At 39.4% G+C, this 22,942-nt stretch overlaps 2 protein-coding genes across 2 annotated transcripts in view; both read right to left on the bottom strand.

Moving 5' to 3' along the window:
• Nucleotides 1-8,996: 8,996 nt before the first annotated feature.
• On the bottom strand, nt 8,997-9,857 carry LOC138888318 (uncharacterized). The gene has a single exon (XM_070170168.1). It carries the CDS (start codon nt 9,855-9,857, stop codon nt 8,997-8,999), a length of 861 nt encoding a protein of 286 aa, XP_070026269.1.
• A 4,925-nt stretch (nt 9,858-14,782) lies between these two features.
• The window catches only part of LOC138888317 (uncharacterized), a 34,354-nt gene continuing 26,194 nt past the window's right edge, over nt 14,783-22,942 (bottom strand). Inside the window, exons 2-7 of the mRNA XM_070170167.1 lie at nt 18,040-18,117; nt 17,555-17,712; nt 16,399-17,362; nt 15,912-16,200; nt 15,363-15,650; nt 14,783-15,155 (exon numbers count right to left, since the gene is read on the bottom strand). Coding sequence (XP_070026268.1) covers nt 14,783-15,155; nt 15,363-15,650; nt 15,912-16,200; nt 16,399-17,362; nt 17,555-17,712; nt 18,040-18,117 — 2,150 coding nt within the window. The remainder of the gene's footprint in view (nt 15,156-15,362; nt 15,651-15,911; nt 16,201-16,398; nt 17,363-17,554; nt 17,713-18,039; nt 18,118-22,942) is intronic.

Genomic DNA, 22,942 nt, shown 5'->3' with positions numbered 1-22,942 from the left:
GGTTTAGGAGGTCTGCGGTCAAAATTTGGTCGAGGTCTAGGGAAGTTTTAGCATGTAGGGAGTGATTGATAGTGGGATGGTTGAGCATTGTAGGCTTGGTAAACATGTGCGGGTTGGGAGTATCTGGGTGAAGTAGGCTGATATGTGGGAGGTGTAGATGATTGATAAGTGGGTGGTGGAGTTTGGTAAGAGGGTGAGGGTGCTTGGTAGTTTTGTGTAGGCTGATATGTGAGTGGAGGCATCGGGTAGGTTTGGTATTTGATGGGAGATTTGGTTCTCTGTGCAACCATTACGGCTCGTACGTCCCTTTTCTTGGAAGCACCACCGGACTGTAAGGCCTTGTTTGTAGCTTGCAAGGCCTCAAAGTTTGTGACCATACCACTTTTAATGCCCTCTTCAATCCTTTCACCCAGCTTGATTTTATGGCTCTCAATCAATATTAGTCGTTCATAATACTGCGGGTCCTGAGCCCAAATGAAGAATTTGTTCATCTGTTCTTCTTCTAAGGCAAGCCTGACTTTAGCAACTTCGAACCTCCAGCGAGTAGCATACTCGCAGAATGTTTCCGTAGGCTTCTTCTTTAGATTCTGAATGTAGAACACATCCGACGCATTCTCTGTATTGAACCTGAACCTGTCCATATAGTCGGACGCCATATTTACCCAGTTCGACCATTTCTTCGGATCTTGGCTAATGTACCAAGACAGAGCATCTCTTTTTAGACTCCTCATGAACAACTTCATGTGAATTCTTTCGTCTTTCCCTACTTCAACCAACTTGTCACAGTACGTTCTCAAATGGACCCTTGGATCCCCTGTACCATCAAACATTTCGAACTTTGGAGGTTTGTACCCCGCGGGCAGTTCGACATCGGGCTGTATGCAAAGATCTTCATAGTTCATCCCTTCAATTCCTTTGCTTCCTTCGACGCCTTGAATCCGGCTAGTCAATTTCTTAAGTTCTTCAGCCAGTTCCTGATGAGCGAGTCTTTATCATCAGACTCGGGCGTGCTTGAGATGGGTTGGATGGAGTGTGGCATGGTCTCCACATAGATGAGGGTGTTGTGATGGGTGTGGAAGTGGAGTTTTGGGGTTCTGGGATGAGCAGCGGAGTGTTATTTGAGGTATGGCAGGTGTTGTAGTGGTGGTGAGGAGCAGGATGGTTTTGTTGCTTTGGGACGTTATGTGAAGGTGTGGGGTTCTGAGTATTTGGGAAATTGATATCTGGAGTGGTGAGTAAAATGACAGATTTGCCAGATTCCGAACCTGATCAAGTTCTTCCTGGAATTTCAGCAGTTTTTGTTCGAGTTGGGATGCATTTTCTTTGGAAACCTGAGTGCCATGACCATGGGTAACCTCTACCCGTTCAGTTGAGTTCTCCTTTCGGGCGTTGTTCAAAGCTTCCATTTTTCCTTTATTCTTGTTCCTAACTGGACTAAGAGGAGGAGTGGGTGGAGGGCCCCTGGATCTCGTGAGATAAGATGATGTTGTCAGAGTGCACGAACTAACCTTTGGAGAGGGGAATAAATAAACAAAAAGGTAACAAGTTAGTGAGGATTATAAAAAGTGTTGCAGTATTTAAACATATAGTGCAGAATGTAAGACGTGTCCTAGTTTGGGAACCTCTTTGTGCCCGAGGTAGGCCTAGCGACAAATTGATTTGGAGAACTTAGGATGCTAAATGCCTCATTTCATTGATAAAAAGTAGACGAATCGCAAATTGACACTAAATAAACAGGAAATGAAAATCACTAATGGCCATTGGCCTTAGTATACTTTATAAAGCGAAAAGAAAACTCCTATCTACTTGGTCCCAGAAGGACCTTCCTCAGGTTGAATGCTCTCGTTGATCAAATCCTCTAGTTCGCGTAGGTTCACCAGTAAAAATGCCTTTGCCAAGTGTTCTCCTTCGTTTCCCTCGGTGTTCTGGCAGTCAGTGACTCTCTTCCTCACTTTCGTTTCCAATTCCAGCAGACTGTACTCTAGATATTCCAACTTTTCGCTAGCTTTGGGGCCCCTTTCTTTCCACTCGTTGATTTGGTCATTTGATGGAAGACTCCTCCACCAGTCTAGCAAGAGTGGGGGCGTGCTAATCATATCAAAACTGGGGACCTTGTGCCTCATTTTCTGCAAAACAAATAAGGTTACGCCCTTACCCCCACCAGACTCGACTATTTAATATCAACAATTGGCATAAAGCATTTAGTTCTCCAAATAAATGCACAGAACGTGGTAGTGTCCGTTTGGGTTTAGGGAAACCCACTGGACTTTGGACAAGGCTATCTTAAAGAGTCATTATGTGGACAACATAACTGACCCAACTAGGTTTGACCACGATGCATGCACAGTTTAAACAGAGTAAGGTTTCTATGGGGTTTTAGACTGGTACCCTCGAGCGCACAATTCAAGGGGGAAAGGCACAGAACCGTCGACTACACTGTTGATCGATTGATTTTACCGCAAATACGCCTTTTCCAGATTTAGGGGGTGATAATATTGGAAGGGCTCAACCACTCATTATAAGAGTTGCAATAGGATTTGTTTGGCACGAGTGGAATATGATGTTGAGCATGATTATACAATAATTAAAAACATGTTGTTACGTATTTGCACGTTAAGAAAGCTGTAAATACAACAATTTTTCATAATTAAAAGCAGTAGTAAAGGAAAGCAGTAAAGAAAAATAGTAAAGGAAAGAAACAAAAAGACAAGTCAGCTTTGCAACCGAAAAGGGAATTGAATTCTTAAAAGAAATAAAAAAATAATTGCGCATAAAGAAGCATAAATTCACAATAATATTCTGAAATGGTAAAAGCTTGAAAATCCCCAGCAGAGTTGTCATGCTGTCGCGCCCCCTTTTTCTCGCGAAATCGAGTTTATGACATTTGGGAGGACAACTCATTCCTTTTGGGAATTGGGTTTGAATTTGAAGAGTCGCCTCCTAATGATTATGGTGCATTAGGAGACCAAAGAGTTTTATTTAAATAACTAGAGATAGGGTAAGGGCTTGAAATTATTCTAAGGGGAAATTGTTAGGCACCCTTCAGAATCCACTAGTGTGGTTTCCGGCCAGACAATTATTGTGAATTTGGGTACAATTATCATATAAGAAAATAAGGCTCAAATAAGAGGGAATTTCACATAATGGTTTGAAAGTAAACAAAATTTGAAAGAACGGTTAGAAAAACTGATTTTAAAAGGAGTTGAAATGCTAAAAGAAAGAAATAAAGAATAAATGGAGAAGGGTCCTAGGTTTATTAAAAATATGGATCACCCCACACAATGTCCGGTAATCACTCCTCAATGAGGAGCTACACGTGACATTATTGCGTGGTCATCATATCCATATCTACCCTTCCCACCGCGTTAAGGTAATTAAAGCGCGGAATGGTCTCGATTACTTATTGCATGCTATTATCCGTCCCATTCCTATCAGTCCTGAAGGCATTTAGGACTAGTAATCCTAAAAGGGAGGGATGTTGGGCTTATTTGGAGTTTCAAAGGTAAAACTCTAAAGCGACATACAAAAACACATATTGCACATTTTGGGGAAAGCATAAAAACAAACAAATGGCTCAGGTATACCTCATTAAACAAAGAAAGCATATAATTAGCATGTCTTGCATATACTTTTTAGGTATGATTTAAAAGTATTAAAGACGAGGGAGAGGAGGTTGTTGGAGCAGTTTTAGTTTATTACATAACTCAGATAAGAAGCCCGAATCAGGCCTGCCTGCTGGTTGTACTGATTAACATAAACAAATTCCGTTTATAGTTATTACTCTAAGGCTTGCCTAAGTGTTTAGACGAGGATCCTATAGGCATGGTATCTACTAAAATTCAGAAGGTGATAAGACAGTAAGACTCGAAATCAATTATTTGAAGTCCTATATGCATACTTGTTCAGTGAGGGACTCAGATTACTAAAGGAGATGCAGAATGTACAAAATTAAACAAATTGATTACGAGTTCTACTATTACTGATTTTATATCTAACGTGACTGTGAATGAAAACAAATCAGGATTGCTCGAGGATCCCTATAGGCATGTTTTCTATGTATTGCTGATTTTAGACATGGTGCAGAAATTATTTAAGCCTTATAGACATGGTATCTAAATGCGAAACTTTGTCTTAAACCTTATGGGCATGATTTCTACATATAATTGAATATGCAGAATTAGAACAACCTATAGGCATGGTTTCTATATGTAACTGAACATGCAGAATTCAGAACAAACTATATAGGCATGGTTTTATGTGTAATTGAATATGCAGAATTAGAACAAACCCTATAGGCATAATTTCTAGGTGAAGTTGAAGATACATAATTTAGAACAGTCCTATAGGCATGATTTCTACCCTTTGCATGCATAGTTACCCACCCTTTTTCACTAGCCAACCCCAAATATTTATTACAACTTATTACAAACGAGAATAGTAAATTACATCATAAAATACAAATAAAGTACAACTAGAGAAGCCTGATTCTAACTTCCTCACTGAGATATGAGATAAACCAACTCAAAGACCATTTATCCATAGCCTTTCTCCAATTTGAGTGTGTCAAAGTTCCCTAAGAGCCTCAATGGGACTCTGGGCAGTGCTCACACCCAAATTGTATCACCAGAATAGGACAAGTGCAGTGTGGAAGGGCCAACCCTCAAGTATCCAAGTTCAGAGGGAGCTCAATGGGTCCCAAGGCAAGGCTTACAAGAAGGGGGCAGAACTTAAGTCTAAGAGAGAGTGCAAGTGAAGAAACAGAGTTTTGAGGGGATAAAGGAAAGGGAAAACAGCCACAAACAAGTTGATATTTTTATACAAAAGGGGTTCAGGGGGGTTGGGAGGTTGCAAAGAGCCTATGCTTAGGCAGGGGTAAGCTTTGGTCATGCACAACAATAGACAATGCTGGCATGCCTATAAGCCTACCAGAACATACAATACTAGAGAAAACATAGAGGTAGGGGATCAAGCTTGAGTCATGGGCAGTAATATTTAATCCTTGTATATGCAATCCTTCCTTTGGGTCTATTCTTTTTTCTATCTTTAACTTCCTTCCCTTGGAATGAGTGCATTGCACTAATACCACCAAAATGGAATCCATTAAATAATAGAGCCTAGATATAGAAACTGCACCTGCAAATGAAATAAACAGGTTAATGAAGATAAAGCATCCCCTGTGCACATGATTGGTTATGCGTGCTTTGCTGCAGAAGTGTGAAAAGATCGAACAAGAATCGAAGCCCGAAATTGGTTGATGTCCCGGAGTAGTAACAGTGCATATCTCCAGCTGTGAAATTTTTGTTAACTGCATACCATTTTGCATCATCGAGTAAACCATATATTTAACAAGTGGCATCGAGAATTGTCGACCAAGTCTGCCCCTAACAAAACATGTACATTCAGTGAATGAATGTCCATATTATTATGCCAATAGATTGAGAAAAGTAATGTAACTTGGATTGGGTATTTGCTGTGATTCTCTGCAAGAAACCAATTTCAATGGAATTCTGAAGTAGCTGTGCACTTCCAGTGTGCTAGCGTAATGAGAACCTTGACCTTTCTGCTCGTAATCCTTCATGCTTATGGTAGATTCTCCAATTAAATGAACAGTATGTGCTAAAACCACCCTTTGAAGTCTGATCAACATGTAAGGCATGTCAAAAGGAGTTGTTCCTGCAAAACAGAAAACTGAGTTATTAGAAAAATGTAACCTTTCAGTTTTAACCATCTCCTTCCTCGTTTGCATCCTTATTGTCTTACAACTTTCACCCTTAGATAAGGACATTGTAATTTGTCATTATTGACAATTCTCCTGGCTTTTGTATCCAGCTCTTGAAAACACTGTGCTTCGATGTTGCCCATGTCAAGTGCTTGATTCGCTAGATGGTCTGCCAAGCAATTCCCTTCTCTCATGATATGTGATAGTTTCACATGAATTCTTGACATTGACTTTGCGATTTCATCTACATATTCTGCAATGACCCACGGAACAGCCCAAATTCCTTCTATAATGTTCTTCAAGAGGAGCGAGTCAGTTTGCAAAATAACTTGCGCGAATCCTTTCGCTTCACAGTATTTTAGTGCTTCAACAATTGCCAAAGCCTCTGCCTCGTTGTTTGTTGTTTCATGTATCAACTTTCCACAAGCATACTTTATGTTGCCTTCATCATCTCTAAGTGTGTAACCAATTGAGCTCCTGCCTGGATTTCCTCTCGATGCCCCATCGCAATTGACTTTGATCCATCCTTGTGGTGGCATTTCCCATAAAACTTTAGTAACCTTCAATGGAGGCGTGAACTGTTCCAGCATGCACAGAAGTTGTGGCCAGTTTTGAGGAACGTTAGCCAAGCCAGGTTTCCTTAGTTTAACAAGTGATTGAATGGTTGTGGACACCTGATATATCACCCTTCTAATCGTTACTTCTTCCTCGTGTTTGTAGCTGTTTCTTCTCTTCCACAACTCCCATAAAATGATAGCCGGAAGTGCTTGAAAAATTGGCTGCAATCTTGGTAACACTTTGAGCGTCCAGCACTTCACGATTGCCTGGTGCATCGACATACTCTCCAGATTAATTCCAGCATTCATTAGGAAATTTGACCAAACTTTGTTGGCAGCAAACGAGGTAAAGAACAGATGCACTAAGGTTTCTTCCCCTGGTTGCACACAGCACCAGCAGCGCGAAGGCATGTAGTATCCCATTCTCTTCAAATGGTCATCTAGAGGTAGTTTTACTCTCCACACTTTCCACATAAAGAATGAGATCTTGAATGGTAAACCCTTTACCCACATCTTTTTGTATGACGTCCCTGTATCATTTCTCTGCCTCAAATACTCCCACGCTGATTTAACTGAAAAATTACCTCCTGTCTCAAGACACCAGTATGGTTTGTCAAGTAATTGCTGCTCCCCTGGTGGTTTGATATTGTCGAGAATGTGCACAGTATATTCCTCAGGCAGAATGTTTGCTAACTTGTTTGCATCCCAAGCTCCTCTATCCACAACATCAGAAACATTATTAACTGATTCATCAATGTAGAATTCAGGAGGAGATATAAAGTATAAAGCTCCCAGTCCCGTCCAGTTGTCAAACTAGAAAAGTGATGAACTCATTTTTGTACGCCACCCAATTTGATGTTCAACAATGTCCCGACATTCCAGCATTTTTCTCCAAGCATGTGATCCATATCTCCGAGGTACAACAATTGGATTTAATTTTTTGCAATATTTTTGTGACATGAAAGAGCTCCATAATGTTGGTTTTGTCCTGAAATTCCACCAGAGCTTAGAGAACAGTGCTTTCGCAACATCGTGTAGTGATCGAAAACCTGCTCCTCCTTCTTCATAAGGTCGACATAAAGTAGCCCATGATGCCCAGTGCCTACTTTTGCCACCAATAGAACTACTCCAAAAGAATTGTGCGAAAATCTTGTGTAACTTGTTGATGACAAATGGAGGGGGGTTCATTGCCGATAGTAGATGGATCGGCATGCTTTGTAACACATGTTTGATTAAAATCGCCCTACCACCAATGGACAATAATTTTCCTTTCCATGCTTGCAATTTGTCCGTGACTTTGTTGATAAAACCTTCATAAAATTCCATTTTCCTTCTAGTGTAAAAAATTGGGCATCCAAGGTAAATGAAAGGGAATTCTTGATTGGAAATACCCGTAATTCTTTGGACCTTATTCACCACATCTTGAGGAGAAGCATCATGCTTGTATACAGCTGATTTGGACTTGTTAATCTGCTGTCCAGATGCTCTTTCATATGCTGCCAAAATTTCCATTACCAACTGCAAAGATTTAGCATCTGATGAAGAAAAAATTATAGTGTCGTCGGCGTATGATAGATGGTTTATTTTTGGACTCCACTTTGGAATTCCAAAACCACAGAAGTAGAGGTTGAGGTGCAAATCATTTAAAGCCCATGATAATGCCTCAGCTGCAAGAATGAAGAGAGTTGGTGAAAGCGGATCTCCTTGCTTGACGCCCCTAGTAGACTTGAAGAAACCATGTGGTTGACCATTGATGAGAATGGTATACCAATTATTAGACACAATTCCATACACCAAGCCAATAAATGTTTCACAAAAACCCATCTGCCTCAGGACTTTAGTGAGGAATAACCAAGAAAGACGATCATAGGCTTTCGTCATATCTAGTTTAATCACTACATTTGGCCCGACCTTCGTTCTTAGTCTAATATCAGTGATTATCTCTTGAGTGAGGAGCACATTTTCAACAATGTTTCGTCCTTTTACAAACCCAGCTTGTTCATCAGAAACGAGCGTAGGTAGTAGACTAAGTAGCCTCTCGTGAATCACCCTTGATATAACTTTGTTGATGAAATTACTTAAGCTAATTGGACGCAAATCTGAAAATGTTTGCACTTCTTTCTTCTTTGGTAATAGAATTAGATTTCTATGAGTTACAAATCTTGGTAGCGCATGACCATTGAAGAAACTCTTAACCATGTTAAGGACGTCGTCACCAATAATATCCCAACATGAATGAAAGAAAGCGCCTGTGAAACCATCCGGGCCAGCTGCACTTTCTCAATTTAGACCCATCGTAGCCTGTTGTACCTCCTCTTTTGTGGGCTGCCTCATCAAGTAGATGTTCTGCTCCGTTCCTACGAATTTTGGAACATGATCTATAATTTCAAAATCACATGGACTTCTGTCTTCATGGAACTGCTCAGTAAAGTAGTGAACTGCTTCATCTGCCATTTGATTGGCGTCTTCAATCCAGATTCCATCTCTGTTTTGAATCCCTCGTAGCTGCAATCTCTTCCTTCGTCCGTTGACTTGAGCGTGGAAGAATTTTGTGTTTCTATCTCCATCATTAAACCATGCCATCCCTGCCTTTTGTTTCCAAAATTGTTCCTCAAGAGCAAGAAATTTGATAAGTTCTGCTTGAACTTTGCAAAGCCTTTCCCTATTTGCCCGAGTTGGATTTATTTCCAGATTATATTCCATTTATTAAATAATTCTTTCTATCCCCAGATTAACAATTCTTTCTTCACTCTTTTCATCTTATGGTTGAATAAAGTGAAAGGATTTGCTTCAAAATCGGCTTGCCAATTTTCCTTGACCACGTCTTTGAACGTCGGATGTTTTGTCCAAAAGTTAAGAAACTTAAAGGATTTCTTTATCACAATAGTTTCAAGATCACATTTTAACAACATGGGACAATGGTCGGACCCAAGTTTTGGCAGATGAGTAACTTCTATTCCAGGGAACATTTGTTGAAATTCAATGTTAGCCATACATCTGTCAAGTCTCTTGAAAATGCAATCTTCTTCTGCTCTTCCATTCCACCAGGTGTATATACTTCCTTTGAAGACCAAATCAAAAAGATTACAAGTGTTCATGCAATGTCGGAAATCATTGACTTCATTCAAAGTCACCAGAAGTCCCCCAAACTTTTCCTCTTCGTCCCATATGACGTTGAAGTCACCACCAACAAGCCAAGGAATATCCATATCTGCTGCCATTGCATACAATGAGTCCCAAAGTTCAATTCTTTCGATTGCATCACACTTGGCGTAAACCAAAGTAATAATCTGCACAATGTGTGTTTCTGTATGAATCATTTTTAACGTCAGTTGCTGCTCCATATCGTATAGCACTGTGACTTCATACAGATCGTCAACAAAATTCCACACCTTATTTGAAATGTTTGAAAAAGCTTGAGATAATCCTATTTTTCTTCTGTACAATTCAAGCCTTTTATTATCCTGCATTGGTTCCATGAGACCAACAAAATCGAAATGATGTTGTCTAAGCATTGTTACTAGCCTCTCAAAGGCTTGCTGCGTATTGACGGATCTAATATTCCAAATAATTGCATCCATTACAAATTATTTGATTTAGTTAGAGCTCGTCGAGTTTGGATCCCAGTAGTAGGCATGCCAGCTTTATTTCTGTTGAGTTTTCTTTTTTTTTGCTTTTGTCGCAGATTTTACTTTTGCAATCTGAGTCGGAGATAGATCTCCTTTTCTTGCCACATTGAGGAAATTTTGAGTAGTTGATTCCTCATCTAAATCCCTTCCATTTCCCAACATGTTTTCTTCTTCTTTTTCTTGATTATGTAGTGGCGTTGCCAAATCAAGTGTAGGTGGATGAAGCATTATGGCCTTGTCTGCAATATCCTTGAGTGACTTGACCCCATTGTTCTTGCTAGCAGTCTTTTGGTTATCAGCAATTTTGCTTATTCCTTGTTCCCCCTCATCAATGCGGTTTACAATATGGAGTGATGTGATTTTGATATTTTATTTGTTTGAAGGCAGAATATTTACTCTATCTGGAGACAGGGTATTTACTCTGTTAAGAGCCAGAGTGTTTTCAGGTACAGCAGTTGTGGCATAAAATTTGCCTTCAGGTATATGTTCCCTTTGACATTTTTCAACTGCCTCGAAACCTTGTATGTCTACATTTTCTATTGGTATAAATTCATCTGTCATTAAGCCCTTTTGGCATTGCATAAGTGCATCCAGATTTTCTATCTGGCTAACCACGGCTTCAGAACCTACCAACTGCATGCTGCTTATCTTTTCATTATTGACAATGTTTGTTGTATTGTCATTAACCCTTTGCTCTTCCTCCTCATTTCCTTCATGGTTAGCTTCATCTTCCCCATGTATTCCATCTGGAATTTCGCCTTCTTCGGAGTCTTCTTCTGCTTGATCCTCCCATAGTTTGCCGCTAGTCAAAGCTAACCTATCTTTCTCATTCACCTGTTCAGATATACCATATGTATCCATGGACTGAGACGGGATATCTTGACACGATTGATTAGTGGTAACTAGTTTGCTTCCAAAAACTTTATTAGCCCATTGTGCAGTAGATTCTTGTTGTGACTGACACTGGTTCAAATTCTCTTTATCAATAAGAGTAAAAGCAGTAGCATTGGATTTAGCTGCTTTGTCACTTTTGATAACCTATTTGTCTGAACAGTAGGAGTTGTTCTTGGATTGGTAACATCTGTTGCTGCAACTACATTCTCATTTGGCTCCATATTAATTCGATATTTTGCAGCAGAGGTTTCTCCTATCCACATCAGATTATTTCCCACATTACCATAACTTTGTTCCATTTCTAGAACTGCAAATCTGTTCAAAGTTTGAACCTGGTTTGGCTGCTCATTTTCGATCTCCACCAATGCCAAATTATTTGTCATCTGATTCTGCTTGGTTACAACATTCAAAGAAATAGTCTCATGCCCAGTTTTTGTTTGAACACAATTCTCATTATTGACAGGCTTCACACGATTATCCTTCACCTCTTTCCATTGTCCTCCTAAATTTCCAGTAGGTCTTTGACCTGTGATGATCACAAGACTTCCTGTAGCAGTAGCCTTACCTTTCGTCTTATTCTGAGTATGAAGTGTCATCGACCACTCCCTGCATTTGAGTCACATTGTCATTTTCTTACAGCTGATTGGCATCTCTTATTGCATTCAACAATTGCCTTGCATCACCCTGAAGCTGTTCAATAGAAATCTCATCCAAATCATTTCGACTTTTTTGCTCGATATTTTCCTTTGCAATTTTATTCCTCCCTTTCATCGAGAGACATGAATTTTCATCATGTCTTTGGTGTTTACAACATGTACAATACATTGGAAGATGATCATACATAACCTTTTGATGGAAATCAGTAGATTTTCCAGAAAGTTTGTCGACGACGGAAATCTTGATTTTTTTTGGATGCTTATCCAGTAGATCCAGAAGAACCTTAACTCTCGCAGCGCTTGGCCTTGTTCGATCTTTTGTCGCCTTGTCACTAGCTAGAGGTTTTCTGACTACAGATACAATTGACATCAAAGATTTCTTTGCAAAATAATTGGGTGGAAGATCTGGGAATGAGATCCAAACCACAGCCTTCGAAGTCTCAACTCTTGGATCGAAACCAATCGTCCAAGGAAAAGTTCTGAAGAAGAACTCATCTCATTTTGAGCTAATGTGCCTAGTAGATCTGGAAAAAAAGTTTACATAATCATCATAAAGATCGAATCGTACAAGTATGTGTCTAAACTCTAGCTGCCCGATGTTATAATTTCCTTTCACATCGAACTGATTTGGAAAATTTCTTCTCAGGTCGTGAAGTTCTGGTTTTCCGTAAGAGAACTTGATGACGACTGCTTGGTGTAAACCTTCCTCTATGACTAACTCTTTCACCTCATCTGTGGTGAATTCAATAATTGGTTCTCAATGTTCGAATCTGACTGGACATAACACTGTATTTTGAATTTGTCATATAGTTTCTTTTGTCACACTTGCTGCGTATGTCAATTTAGGTGGATTGTTGATCCCAGCTGCTTGAAAACTTTGCTCTCCCACAACCAAAGACTGGGGAGAGATCAATGCAGCCATGGTTGCCTTAAATGATCATGAGCTTGCTCTCCCACAGTCAAAACAGAACTGAGATTTTACTATGTTTAAATGGGTTGTTTATGTTTTTTTTTCACCTCTTCCTTTATTGATTCCCTTTATGGGCTTTTAGGTTCACGTTTTCCCTTCTTTTTTTTTTAATTTATTTTTCTTTTTTTTTGTTTTAACTTAACTAGTATTACTTATACATAACATACTTTTAATATTTAATAATAACAAAATTATTAATATTCTCCTAATTGTACATCCAACTACTTAATTGTATATATATATATTTGTTTTCACTGTGGGCAAGAAGAAATAAATAATAATTTAATTTTATAATTAGCGTGTCTCGAAACTTTTATAAATTTGAGGAGTGTTACAATCTTCCCTCCTTAAAAACATTCGTCCTCGAATGTTACTAGGGCCTTATTCTTAAGCTAACAATCATTCCTTAGGTCCTTGAACTTCTTAAATTTTCTTAGCACTACTTACTCTTGCAAGGGACTCAAATTTTGGCTAACTCCCTAAGTTTTCAAAAATTTCGCCAGAGTTTCCCTTGTAAATTGGACTATCCAAAAATATCCCTGTCACAAATACCACAAATACACCAACAACAACCAAATATACCATAACAGGCCATTCATAGGTACCATACGCAGCTCATAAATTAATTACTCACATTCCGGCAAGGAGGTACCACAATAACTAACAAGAATCTAAAGCACAACACTTTAGCAAAAGTAAATCACTTTAATGAATTAAATATATTCTGACATAAACTAAATCACTAAGACAACTAAATATAATCTAGGAAGGACATAAACACTTGCTAACTTGTATTTAATAAATGGAATATAAATGTAAAACCGAACTTAGGTTCACATACCTTTTTCCTCAAATAAATATGGATATTTCTTTCTCATATCTTTCTCGACCTCCCATGTAGCCTCTTTTGAATCATGATTACTCCACAAAACTTTTACCGATGCTAAATCTTTTGTTCTCAACTTTCTTACTTGCCTATCGAGAATTTCTATAGGTACCTCTTCATAAGTCAAGCCTTCTTTAATTTCTATAGTATCAGCAGGTATTATATGCGACTCATCATGAATGTACTTTCTAAGCATAGACATATGAAAGACAGGATGAACAGAGGACAACTCAACGGGTAGCGCTAGCTTATAAGACACATTTCCTTTCTTTTCTAGAATTTCATAAGGTCCGATAAATCTAGGGCTAAGTTTCCCTTTCTTACCAAACCTCATAACTCCTTTCATCGGTGAAACTTTCAAAAACACCTTATCACCAACCATGAACTCTAACTCACTATGGCTCTTGTCATAATAAGACTTTTGAAGACTCTGAGCCGCTTTAAGTCTTTCTCTAATTAGCTGAACTTTTTCCAAGGCCTCACAAACAAACTCTGGACCAATCAACGGCACCTCTGCTGGTTCAAACCAACCCATTGGAGACCTACATCTCCGCCCATACAATGCCTCATAGGGAGCCATACCAATGCTGGCCTGATAGCTGTTATTGTAAGCAAATTCTATAAGTGGTAAGTGATCATCCCAATTACCTCCAAAATCTATAACACACGCACGCGGCATATCTTCGAGAGTCTGAATGGTCCTTTCTACCTGGCCATCAGTCTGTGGATGAAAAGCTGTGCTTAAATTGACCATGGTACCTAATCTTTTCTGAAATACCTGCCAAAAATGCACCGTGAACTGAGGGCCTCTGTCAGATATGATTGAAACTGGAGTACCATGCAGTTGGACTATTTCTTTGATGTACAATTGCGCATACTGCTCTGCGGAGTCTGTCGTCTTTACTGGTAGAAAATGCGCGGACTTTGTCAGTCGATCTACAATAGCCCAAATTGAATCATGTTTACGGTATGTGCGAGGTAAACCTACTATGAAATCCATATTAATCATCTCCCACTTCCACTGTGGTATCTCTATGTCTTGAGCCAGGCCACCAGGCCTCTGATGCTCGGCTTTGACTTGCTCGCAATTTAAACATTTAGCCACGTGATCTGCTACTTGTTTCTTCATGCCTTTCCACCAATACAACTCTTTCAAATCTAGATATTTTGGTAGCACCTGGGTGGATAGAGTACCTCGAACTTTGATCTTCCTCCATTATGGCCTTCCTAAGACCATCTACATCAGGCACACATAACCGATCATTCAACTTTAAACTCCGTCACTTCCTAAAGTGAAAGCAGTGATTTCTTTGCTTCTGACTCCTTCTTTTAATTTCACTAAGTACGGATCTTTGTCTTGCTTAGCCTTAACATGTGCAACAAGGGAGGATTGCACTAAGGCATAAGCAGTTATATTTCCTTCTTCGGTCTCATCCAATCTAATTCTATCATTTGCTAGTTTTTGAATTTCTCAACCCAAAGATCGCCTTTGTACTGCAAGATGGGCCAAGACACCCATTGACTTCCTATTAAGTGCATATGCTACCACATTAGCTTTGCCCGGGTGATAAAGGATATTGATGTCATAATCTTTCAATACCTCAAGCCATCTTCTCTGCCTCAAATTTAGTTCTTTTTGCTTGAAAATGTACTGGAGGCTTTTGTGATCTGTAAACACTTCAGCATGCTCACCATAAAGGTAGTGTCGCCATATTTTTAATGCAAACACCATTGCTGCAAGCTCCAAGTCGTGTGTGGAGTAGTTCTTTTCATGATTCTTTAACTGCATGGAAGCATACGCAATAACTTTTCCATTTTGCATAAGAACACAACCAAGGCCCACTCTGGAGGCATCACAATACACTGTGAACCCACCCGAACCTGTCGGCAAGGTTAACACAGGTGCAGTGGTCAACCTCTTCTTTAACTCTTGAAAACTCTGCTCACAAGCGTCTGACCATTGGAACTTAACTGCTTTCTGAGTCAACTTAGTTAATGGAGCTGCAAGTGAGGAAAACCCCTCCACAAACCTTCTCTAGTATCCAGCTAACCCCAAGAAACTCCTGATTTCGGTTGGCGTTGTCGGCCTAGGCCAGTTCTTGACTGCTTCTGTTTTCTGAGGGTCTACTTTTATTCCTTCACTAGATACCACGTGGACTAAGAACGCCACTGACTGCAACCAAAACTCACATTTTGAAAACATGGCATAAAGCTCATTCTCCTTCAAGGTCTGCAAGGCTATTCTAAGGTGTTCTGCATGATCTTCCTTGCTCTTAGAGTACACCAAAATATCATATATAAACACAATAATAAAGGTATCCAGGAATGGCTTGAAAACTCTATTCATGAGGGCAATGAATGCAGCTGGAGCATTTGTCAACCCGAAGGACATCACTAGAAATTCATAGTGCTCGTAGCAAGTTCTAAAGGTTGTTTTATATATATCCTCTTTTCTGATTCTCAACTGATGGTACCCCGACCTCAAGTCTATTTTTGAAAAGTACTTTGCACCCTGAAGTTGATCAAATAAATCATCAATTCTTGGCAGTGGGTACTTATTTTTAATGGTAACTTTATTCAACTGCCGATAGTCGACACACATTCTGAGAGACCCATCTTTCTTCTTTACAAACAGGACCGGGCTACCCCACGGTGAAACACTCGGTCTGATGAAACCCTTGTCAAGAAGGTCTTTCAACTGTTCTCTCAACTCATTAAGTTCTGATAGAGACATCCTATAAGGAGGTATAGATATGGGCTGAGTCCCTGGCATGAGATCAATGCCGAAGTCTATGATTCTTTCGGGAGGAAGTCCGGGAAGGTCATCTGGGAAAACTTCTGGAAATTCTCTAACAATTGGCACTGACAGAAGAGCTGGTGGTTCTGATTCTGGATTAATAATGTGAGCCAAATAGGCGAGACAACCCTTACCGATCATTTGTTGTACCTTAAGGTAATAAATAAACTTACCTACAAGCGATGCTGAACTACCCTTCCACTCTAAGACTTCTTCATTTGGAAATTGGAACCTGACTATCTTAGCATGACAATCTAACATGGCATAGCAGGAAGACAACCAATCCATACCCATGATCACATCAAAATCCACTATTTCTAACTCTATGAGATCGGCTTTGGTGTTGCGACCTTGTACTGAAACTATACAGCCTCTATAGACTCTGGTGACTTTCACTGACTCGCCAACTGGAGTAGATACTAGGAATGGCTCACTAAGTTGTTCAGGTTCTAGTCCGAGGTTAATTGCAAAGTATGGAGTCACATATGAAAATGTTGAACCTGGATCCATTATGGCATAAGCATTATGTGAGCAGACTAAAAGTATACCTGTAATAACTTCTGCAGATGCCTCTGCACTCTGACGATCAAGTGTAGCAAACAAACGGGGTTGTCCCCCTCCCTGAGTAACTCGGTCTGCACCTCTGCCTGCTCCATGCCCGATCTGATTATGAGAACCACGAGCCTGAGGTGGTGCAACTGCAGTAGCTGAGGAACTAGAAGGACGAGTTGGTCCACCACTGAGATTACGTCGCAACTTTGGGCAGTTGGCCTTTATATGACCAATGTCTCCACAATGGTAGCAACCATGAAACCCGAGCTTGCACTGACCTGAATGTTGCCACTTACATGTTCCACAAAGACTTTGCTGGTGTGAATATTGCTCAGCATGATTCTGGCTGTGTGAGGATAATGTCCTAAAATTCTGATTCTGGCGAGACTGATTTCCATTACTCTGAGTACGTCTGAAGGAAGACCCACCACCTGACTGATGACTGAACTGAGCTGGTGCTAAGGACTCCTTATTAGAGGAATCCCTTCCACCTCCGCTGGATGTACCATTAAACCTACCTGTTGTACGGGCTTTCTTGTTAAGCTCTTTTTCTTCTCTCCTTAGTTGTCTGTCTTTCTCTAAGTTCTTGGCAAATCCCACAACAGAGGAGAAGGCTTCCATCCCTACTGCTGCAGTTGATGTCGTATCCTTAATGTGGTAAGCTAAACTGCCCACAAACCTACGAATTTTTGATTTTTCAGTCTTAACCATGTGAGGAGCATGCTTAGCCAAACTTATGAATTCCATGTAGTACCCTTGCACACTTTTATTCCCTTGCTTGAGCTGTTCGAACTCTGTAGCCTTAGCTTCCCTATCATCTTCTGGGATAAAGTTAGCTATGAAGGCCTCTTCAAATTCTTCCCAAGTAGGCGGACCATCATCTTCATCTCTTACCTTTTCCCACATCTCAAACCAAGCGTCGGCCACATCTCTAAGCTGGTAAGTAGCTAGCTCTACAGCTTCATCATCAAATTCTTTCATCACTTGGAGGGCTTTCTTGACACCCTCCAGCCACAACATCGGATCTTCATCAACTATAGAACCATGGAACACTGGAGGACTCAACTTCAAAAATTCATTCACTCTTGAAGACTCAGAATTGCTCTGTCTATTTGATTGAGGTGGAATCTCATCTCTTCTCTAGTTCTGGTTGGCCATAAAGGCTTTAAACATCTCCATAGCACTGTTGACAGCATTAAACATCTGACCCACCTCGGGAGATATAGTTGCCTGAGCCGGGGCTGCTGTTGGGGGCAGTACTGGATCCTGAGGTACTGGATCATCATGCTCCACCCCTTCTTCTTGTTCAACCCGGGGTACTTAGACTCCCTTTGCGGATTTTCCCCTCCTTTTCTGAGTCGAAGCCTTCTTAGTTCTACCTTGAGCCACAATAGTAGCGATGGTTTCTTGAGAAGCATACTGAGTGTCGGTGTCAGAGTTGTGAGTACGAGCCATTCCTGTGAGTTTTGGAGAAACGAATAAATTAGATAATATTTAGAGGTAGACTCTATTGCACGATCTAAAGTATGAAAAAAGAGACTTTTCCTAAATACTTGTAGTCTCATATTTATAAGTATGGCGCGCTTCATATACATAAACAAGACTCTACTAATACGGCTTCATAGACCCCTAGGACTCCATAAACCTGAGGCTCTGATACCAAGTTTGACACGACCAATTTTCTAAACAAGCCGAAACCGGCACTCGATCACTAAACATGACCGAGCGAACCATCTCTGCTTATCAACCCTATTATAACTCCAAACTTTATATGCAACAAAGCAATACTCTAAACAAATACTTTTGGATTAATTCAAATATTTAAATAAATTAACTCCAAAGCTTTATTCGTAGTAACTACTGAATTACTGCTAAGTTATTATAAAATAACATCTGAATCTCAACCCAATGACTATGTCTATGAAGCCTCTACTAATAAACTGATGCACTGCTCAGGACATGAGATCTCCTGGCCAGTTCTCTAAATAAACAAAGAAATAGATAAATGAAAATGACTCTAAGAATACTCCACGAACAAAAGCGGAGCTCACCAATATCACTGGAAGGGAAGGAAGTCCTAACTCGTAGCCTGCTCGCCTGCAAATCCGGTTCCTACGTTGTACCGCAGACCAACGTAGATTCCCAAAAGAGAACATCAGTACCATCCACTGTACTCAGTGAGTCTCAACAACAGGGGGAGAAACTTTAATAACATATACATTACGAGCAAATATTCTAAATGCATGTAAAACATAAAGCTTATAAGAATAATTCTAAAATAATGGCATAATAGCAATTTATGAATATTCTAAAAGAAATTCTTTTCTTTTTCTTTCTTTAAAAAAAATACTTCACTTTATACTTTGGGAGTTCCAACTATCCTGACTTAATTCTGTCTTAGTCACTGTGTGATCGGCACGGGTTCGATCCCAACCTAATCGAATAGGCCCAATCCACGAGGTGTCACTCGCTTCATGGTTCCCAGCGCTCATGTATCATACCTTAGCATGGCTAAGTAAATTCTCAGCAACGAGACCCTCAGCTCGTATGCTCCCTACTTTGGCACAAGTAGTTTCAGGAAGTCAACGCCTTGGTCAGGACCCTCGGCCTGGACGATGACCCCTTCTCAGAATAAATGATACTCCCCAAAAATCTTTTCTTTCTAAAACTTCTTCTTGTGACTTTTCAAGTCTAAATCTTTTCTTTATAGAACATTATGTATATGCTCATATTGGTGTCCTTAAATGTAAAGCATGGCATAAGAATGAAATAAACATATAAAAATATTTCTAAAGATTCTTTCTTCTTCATAATTTTCAACATGAAAATAACATATAAAAATAACACAAAAATCTGAAAATTTAAGCACATATAGCATAATATATCATCTAAACTTTTGCTAGAACAATTCTAAATTATTGGGTACTCACTCGCTCTAATTAAATAAAGATAAACTCTTTTAAGCAATTCGTCAAACACCTTGTATGCGTGCTTTTGTGAGTTAAACCACTTTAGTAAAGGGTTATATCAACTCACCTCAAAACTTCTCGAGCCAATACATAGCCCCAGTCAAATTGACACCAGTCAACCAATCGATTCTACAACAACCAATATATTTTAATCAATTTTAAAGTACTACACCTAAATATGAAATTTATTGTTGATATAGAGGAAGAAGGGAATTAGCTATTCAATTCTTACATATTACTACTTTAGGATAATTGAAAATAGGGAATTTTATATACCTGAATTCAAGAATTAGTGATTTGTAAAGAACTCTAGAATCTTTCCGTGTTATCTGCGTGAAATATTTCCTGGGTTTGCTGCCTCTGTTGCATTACTCTCTGTTCTAGTCTATAGGATTTTTTTCCTGCTTTCGTTATTCTCTGTTCTAGAGTGAACAGAAGACTTTTATGTTCAAAGAAACCCCTTTTTGGTCCCAACAGCCCTTTATGGGCTTTTAGGTTCACGTTTTCCCTTCTTCTTTTTTTTTTTAATTTATTTTCCTTTTTTTTTGGTTTTAACTTAACTAGTATTACTTATACATAACATACTTTTAATATTTAATAATAACAAAATTATTAATATTCTCCTAATTGTACATCCAACTACTTAATTGTATATATATATATATATTTTTTCACTGTGGGCAAGAAGAAATAAATAATAATAATTTAATTTTATAATTAGAGTGTCTCGAAACTTTTATAAACTTGAGGAGTGTTACATGTTGTTACTACACTTTGTACTATGTGCAGATCCTGGAGCAGCAGCTTTTGGACCTTAGCTTGGGTAGCTGGCTTCAGTCCATTCGGAGATCCAAGGTAGTCCTGCAGACGTCCGCAGGTCATGGCGTCTCCCTCTATCCCTTTATCCTGTTTCCTTTACTTATTTCAGAGACAGTGTATCACTTATCTTTCAGACTTTGTATGCAGTATTCTTAAACCGTCTGTGAAGCTGTGACTCCAGTTCTGGGTAGTCTTATTTAAACAGTTGTATTGGATACATATTCAGATCGTTGTTGTTTTTCTTCCCTTATTATAAATTCCGTTGTCTACACATTATTGCTTCATAATTGTTAAAAGATATAAAATGGGTAAAAAGGTAATTATTCAAACCGTCGGCTTTCCTAGCTCGCATTAGTAGGCGCCATCACGACTCACAAGGGCAATAAATCTGGGTCATGATAGGAGGAGATGAGACCTTCAATTAAGTGGCATTGTCAGTTCTTCATAGGTTGGGTGATGGGGAAACACCCCCGGGTGTATGTATGGTGTATGAATGATGAGCTCATGCAGTGGTTCAATTGTTTTGGAACAACTCCGGGCACGTTCGAGGACGAACGTATGTTTAAAAGGAGGAGGATGTAAAGACCCGACTGGTCATTTTGAGAAATTGTGCCCGGTTCGGCAGTTTGAGGTATTGAGCAGCTTCATAATATGTGCATTGACTTGTGTGCATGGTTGAATTCAGTTAACAGATGATTCAGGGTTAAATTGGAAGAAGGAAACTTGCTTTGAAAGTTTAAACGGTGAGAATTTTATCGGAATTGGACTTTTGGATAAATGACCCCGGAATGGGTCGTGGATGATTTCAACAGCTTCGTATGGTGATTTTGGACTTAGGCGCGTGCCCGAATTCGGATTTGGAGGTTCGTAGGGTAAATTGAGGCATTTCGGTGAATGTTGGAAAAGTTAAAGTTTGGAAAATGGAGAAGTTTGACCCATAGTTGACTTTTGCGATATCGTGGTCAGAATGCGATTCCGAGAGTTGGAGCAGCTCCGTTATGTCATTTTGGACTTGTCTTTGCAAAATTTGGCGTTATTCCGAGTGGAATTGATAGGTTTCGGCATGAGATTTGATATTTGAAGATTTGGAAATTCATAAGTTTGATTTTTGGTTTGATTCATTGTTTTGGTGTTGTTTTATGTGATTTGAAACCTCGAGCGAGTCTGTGTTAGGTTATATGACTTGTTTATGTGATTAGACGGGGTCCCAGGAGCCTCGAGTGTGTTTCGGATGGGCTACGAGTCATTTTTCCTTATGTTTGAACTGCTGTTCTGGTATCTGGTATTTCCTTCTATGCAATCGCATTGATTTGTCCGCGATAGCATAGTACAAATTTGGACAACAACATTTTCCTTCTATGTGATTGTATTGATTTGTCCGTGATAGCATAGTACAAATTTGGACAACAACATTTTCCTTCTATGCAATTGCATTGATTTGTCCGCGATAGCATAACACAAATTTGGACAACAACATTTTCCTTCTATGCGATTGCATTGATTTGTTCGCGATAGCATAGCACAAATTTGGACAGCAGCATTTTCCTTCTATGCGATTGCATTGATTTGCCCGCGATCGCATAGAATATTTTGGGCCAGTAGCTATTTTCTTCTACGCGATCGCATCACTTCACCCGCAATCGCAATGAACAAATACCTGGGCAGACAGAATATATTCCAAAATCGAGGGTTACACCATTTTCATCATATTTTGACTTCTAAAGCTCGGGTTTTGGCAATTTTTGGTGGATTTTTCACGAAATTCGATTGGGTAATTGTTCTTCAACTAGAATTAAATATATTCCATGAATTTGTCTTTATTTTTATCATTTAAATAGTATTTTGGGTTGGGAAAAGAGTTGTTTTTTGAAGAAAAATTTCAAAATGAAAAATCACGATTTGAGGGACCAAATGGTATCGGAATTGGATAAATTTTGTATGGTTGAACTCATTTTGGAATGGGTGATCGGATTTTGTAAAATTTGACGGGTTCCGAAGTGCGGGCCCGGGGGTCGACTTTTGGGTCGATTTTTATATTTTTGTAAAGATTGAAACTTTATTATTCGGAATAGTTCCTTATTCGATTTATGTGTGATTTGGAGTTGTTATAGTTGGGTTTGAGCTGTCCAGAGGTCTTTTCACCCGAGAAGTCTATTTTAGAGTACTGAGTTGTCGTCTTTGAGGTAAGTACCTTGCCTAACCTTGTGTGGGGGACTTCCCCTTAGGAATTGAGTTTTCTATGCTAATTGTAGTCTGTGCATGCGAAGTGACGAGTGTGTTCTCGGACTTATTTGTGGGAAATATGCTCTAGGGTTCTTAGGTCCTTATGCGTAAAGAATCCTGTTATGATTGGGTTTCCTAGTTACTTAAATTGCCTCTATATGCTTCATATGACGTTGTTAGCTTTCCTCTAATTCTTACGTGTTACAGTGAACCTTAATTGCCTTAATTGAAGTGATTGTCCTCCTTATTGTTTTGATACTTCTTGATTGCG

Source organism: Nicotiana sylvestris, chromosome 3, assembly GCF_000393655.2.
Source record: "Nicotiana sylvestris chromosome 3, ASM39365v2, whole genome shotgun sequence".
NCBI lineage: Eukaryota > Viridiplantae > Streptophyta > Magnoliopsida > Solanales > Solanaceae > Nicotiana > Nicotiana sylvestris.
Note: the sequence above shows the minus strand (reverse complement) of the source record. Positions and strands in the feature narration are given on the sequence as shown.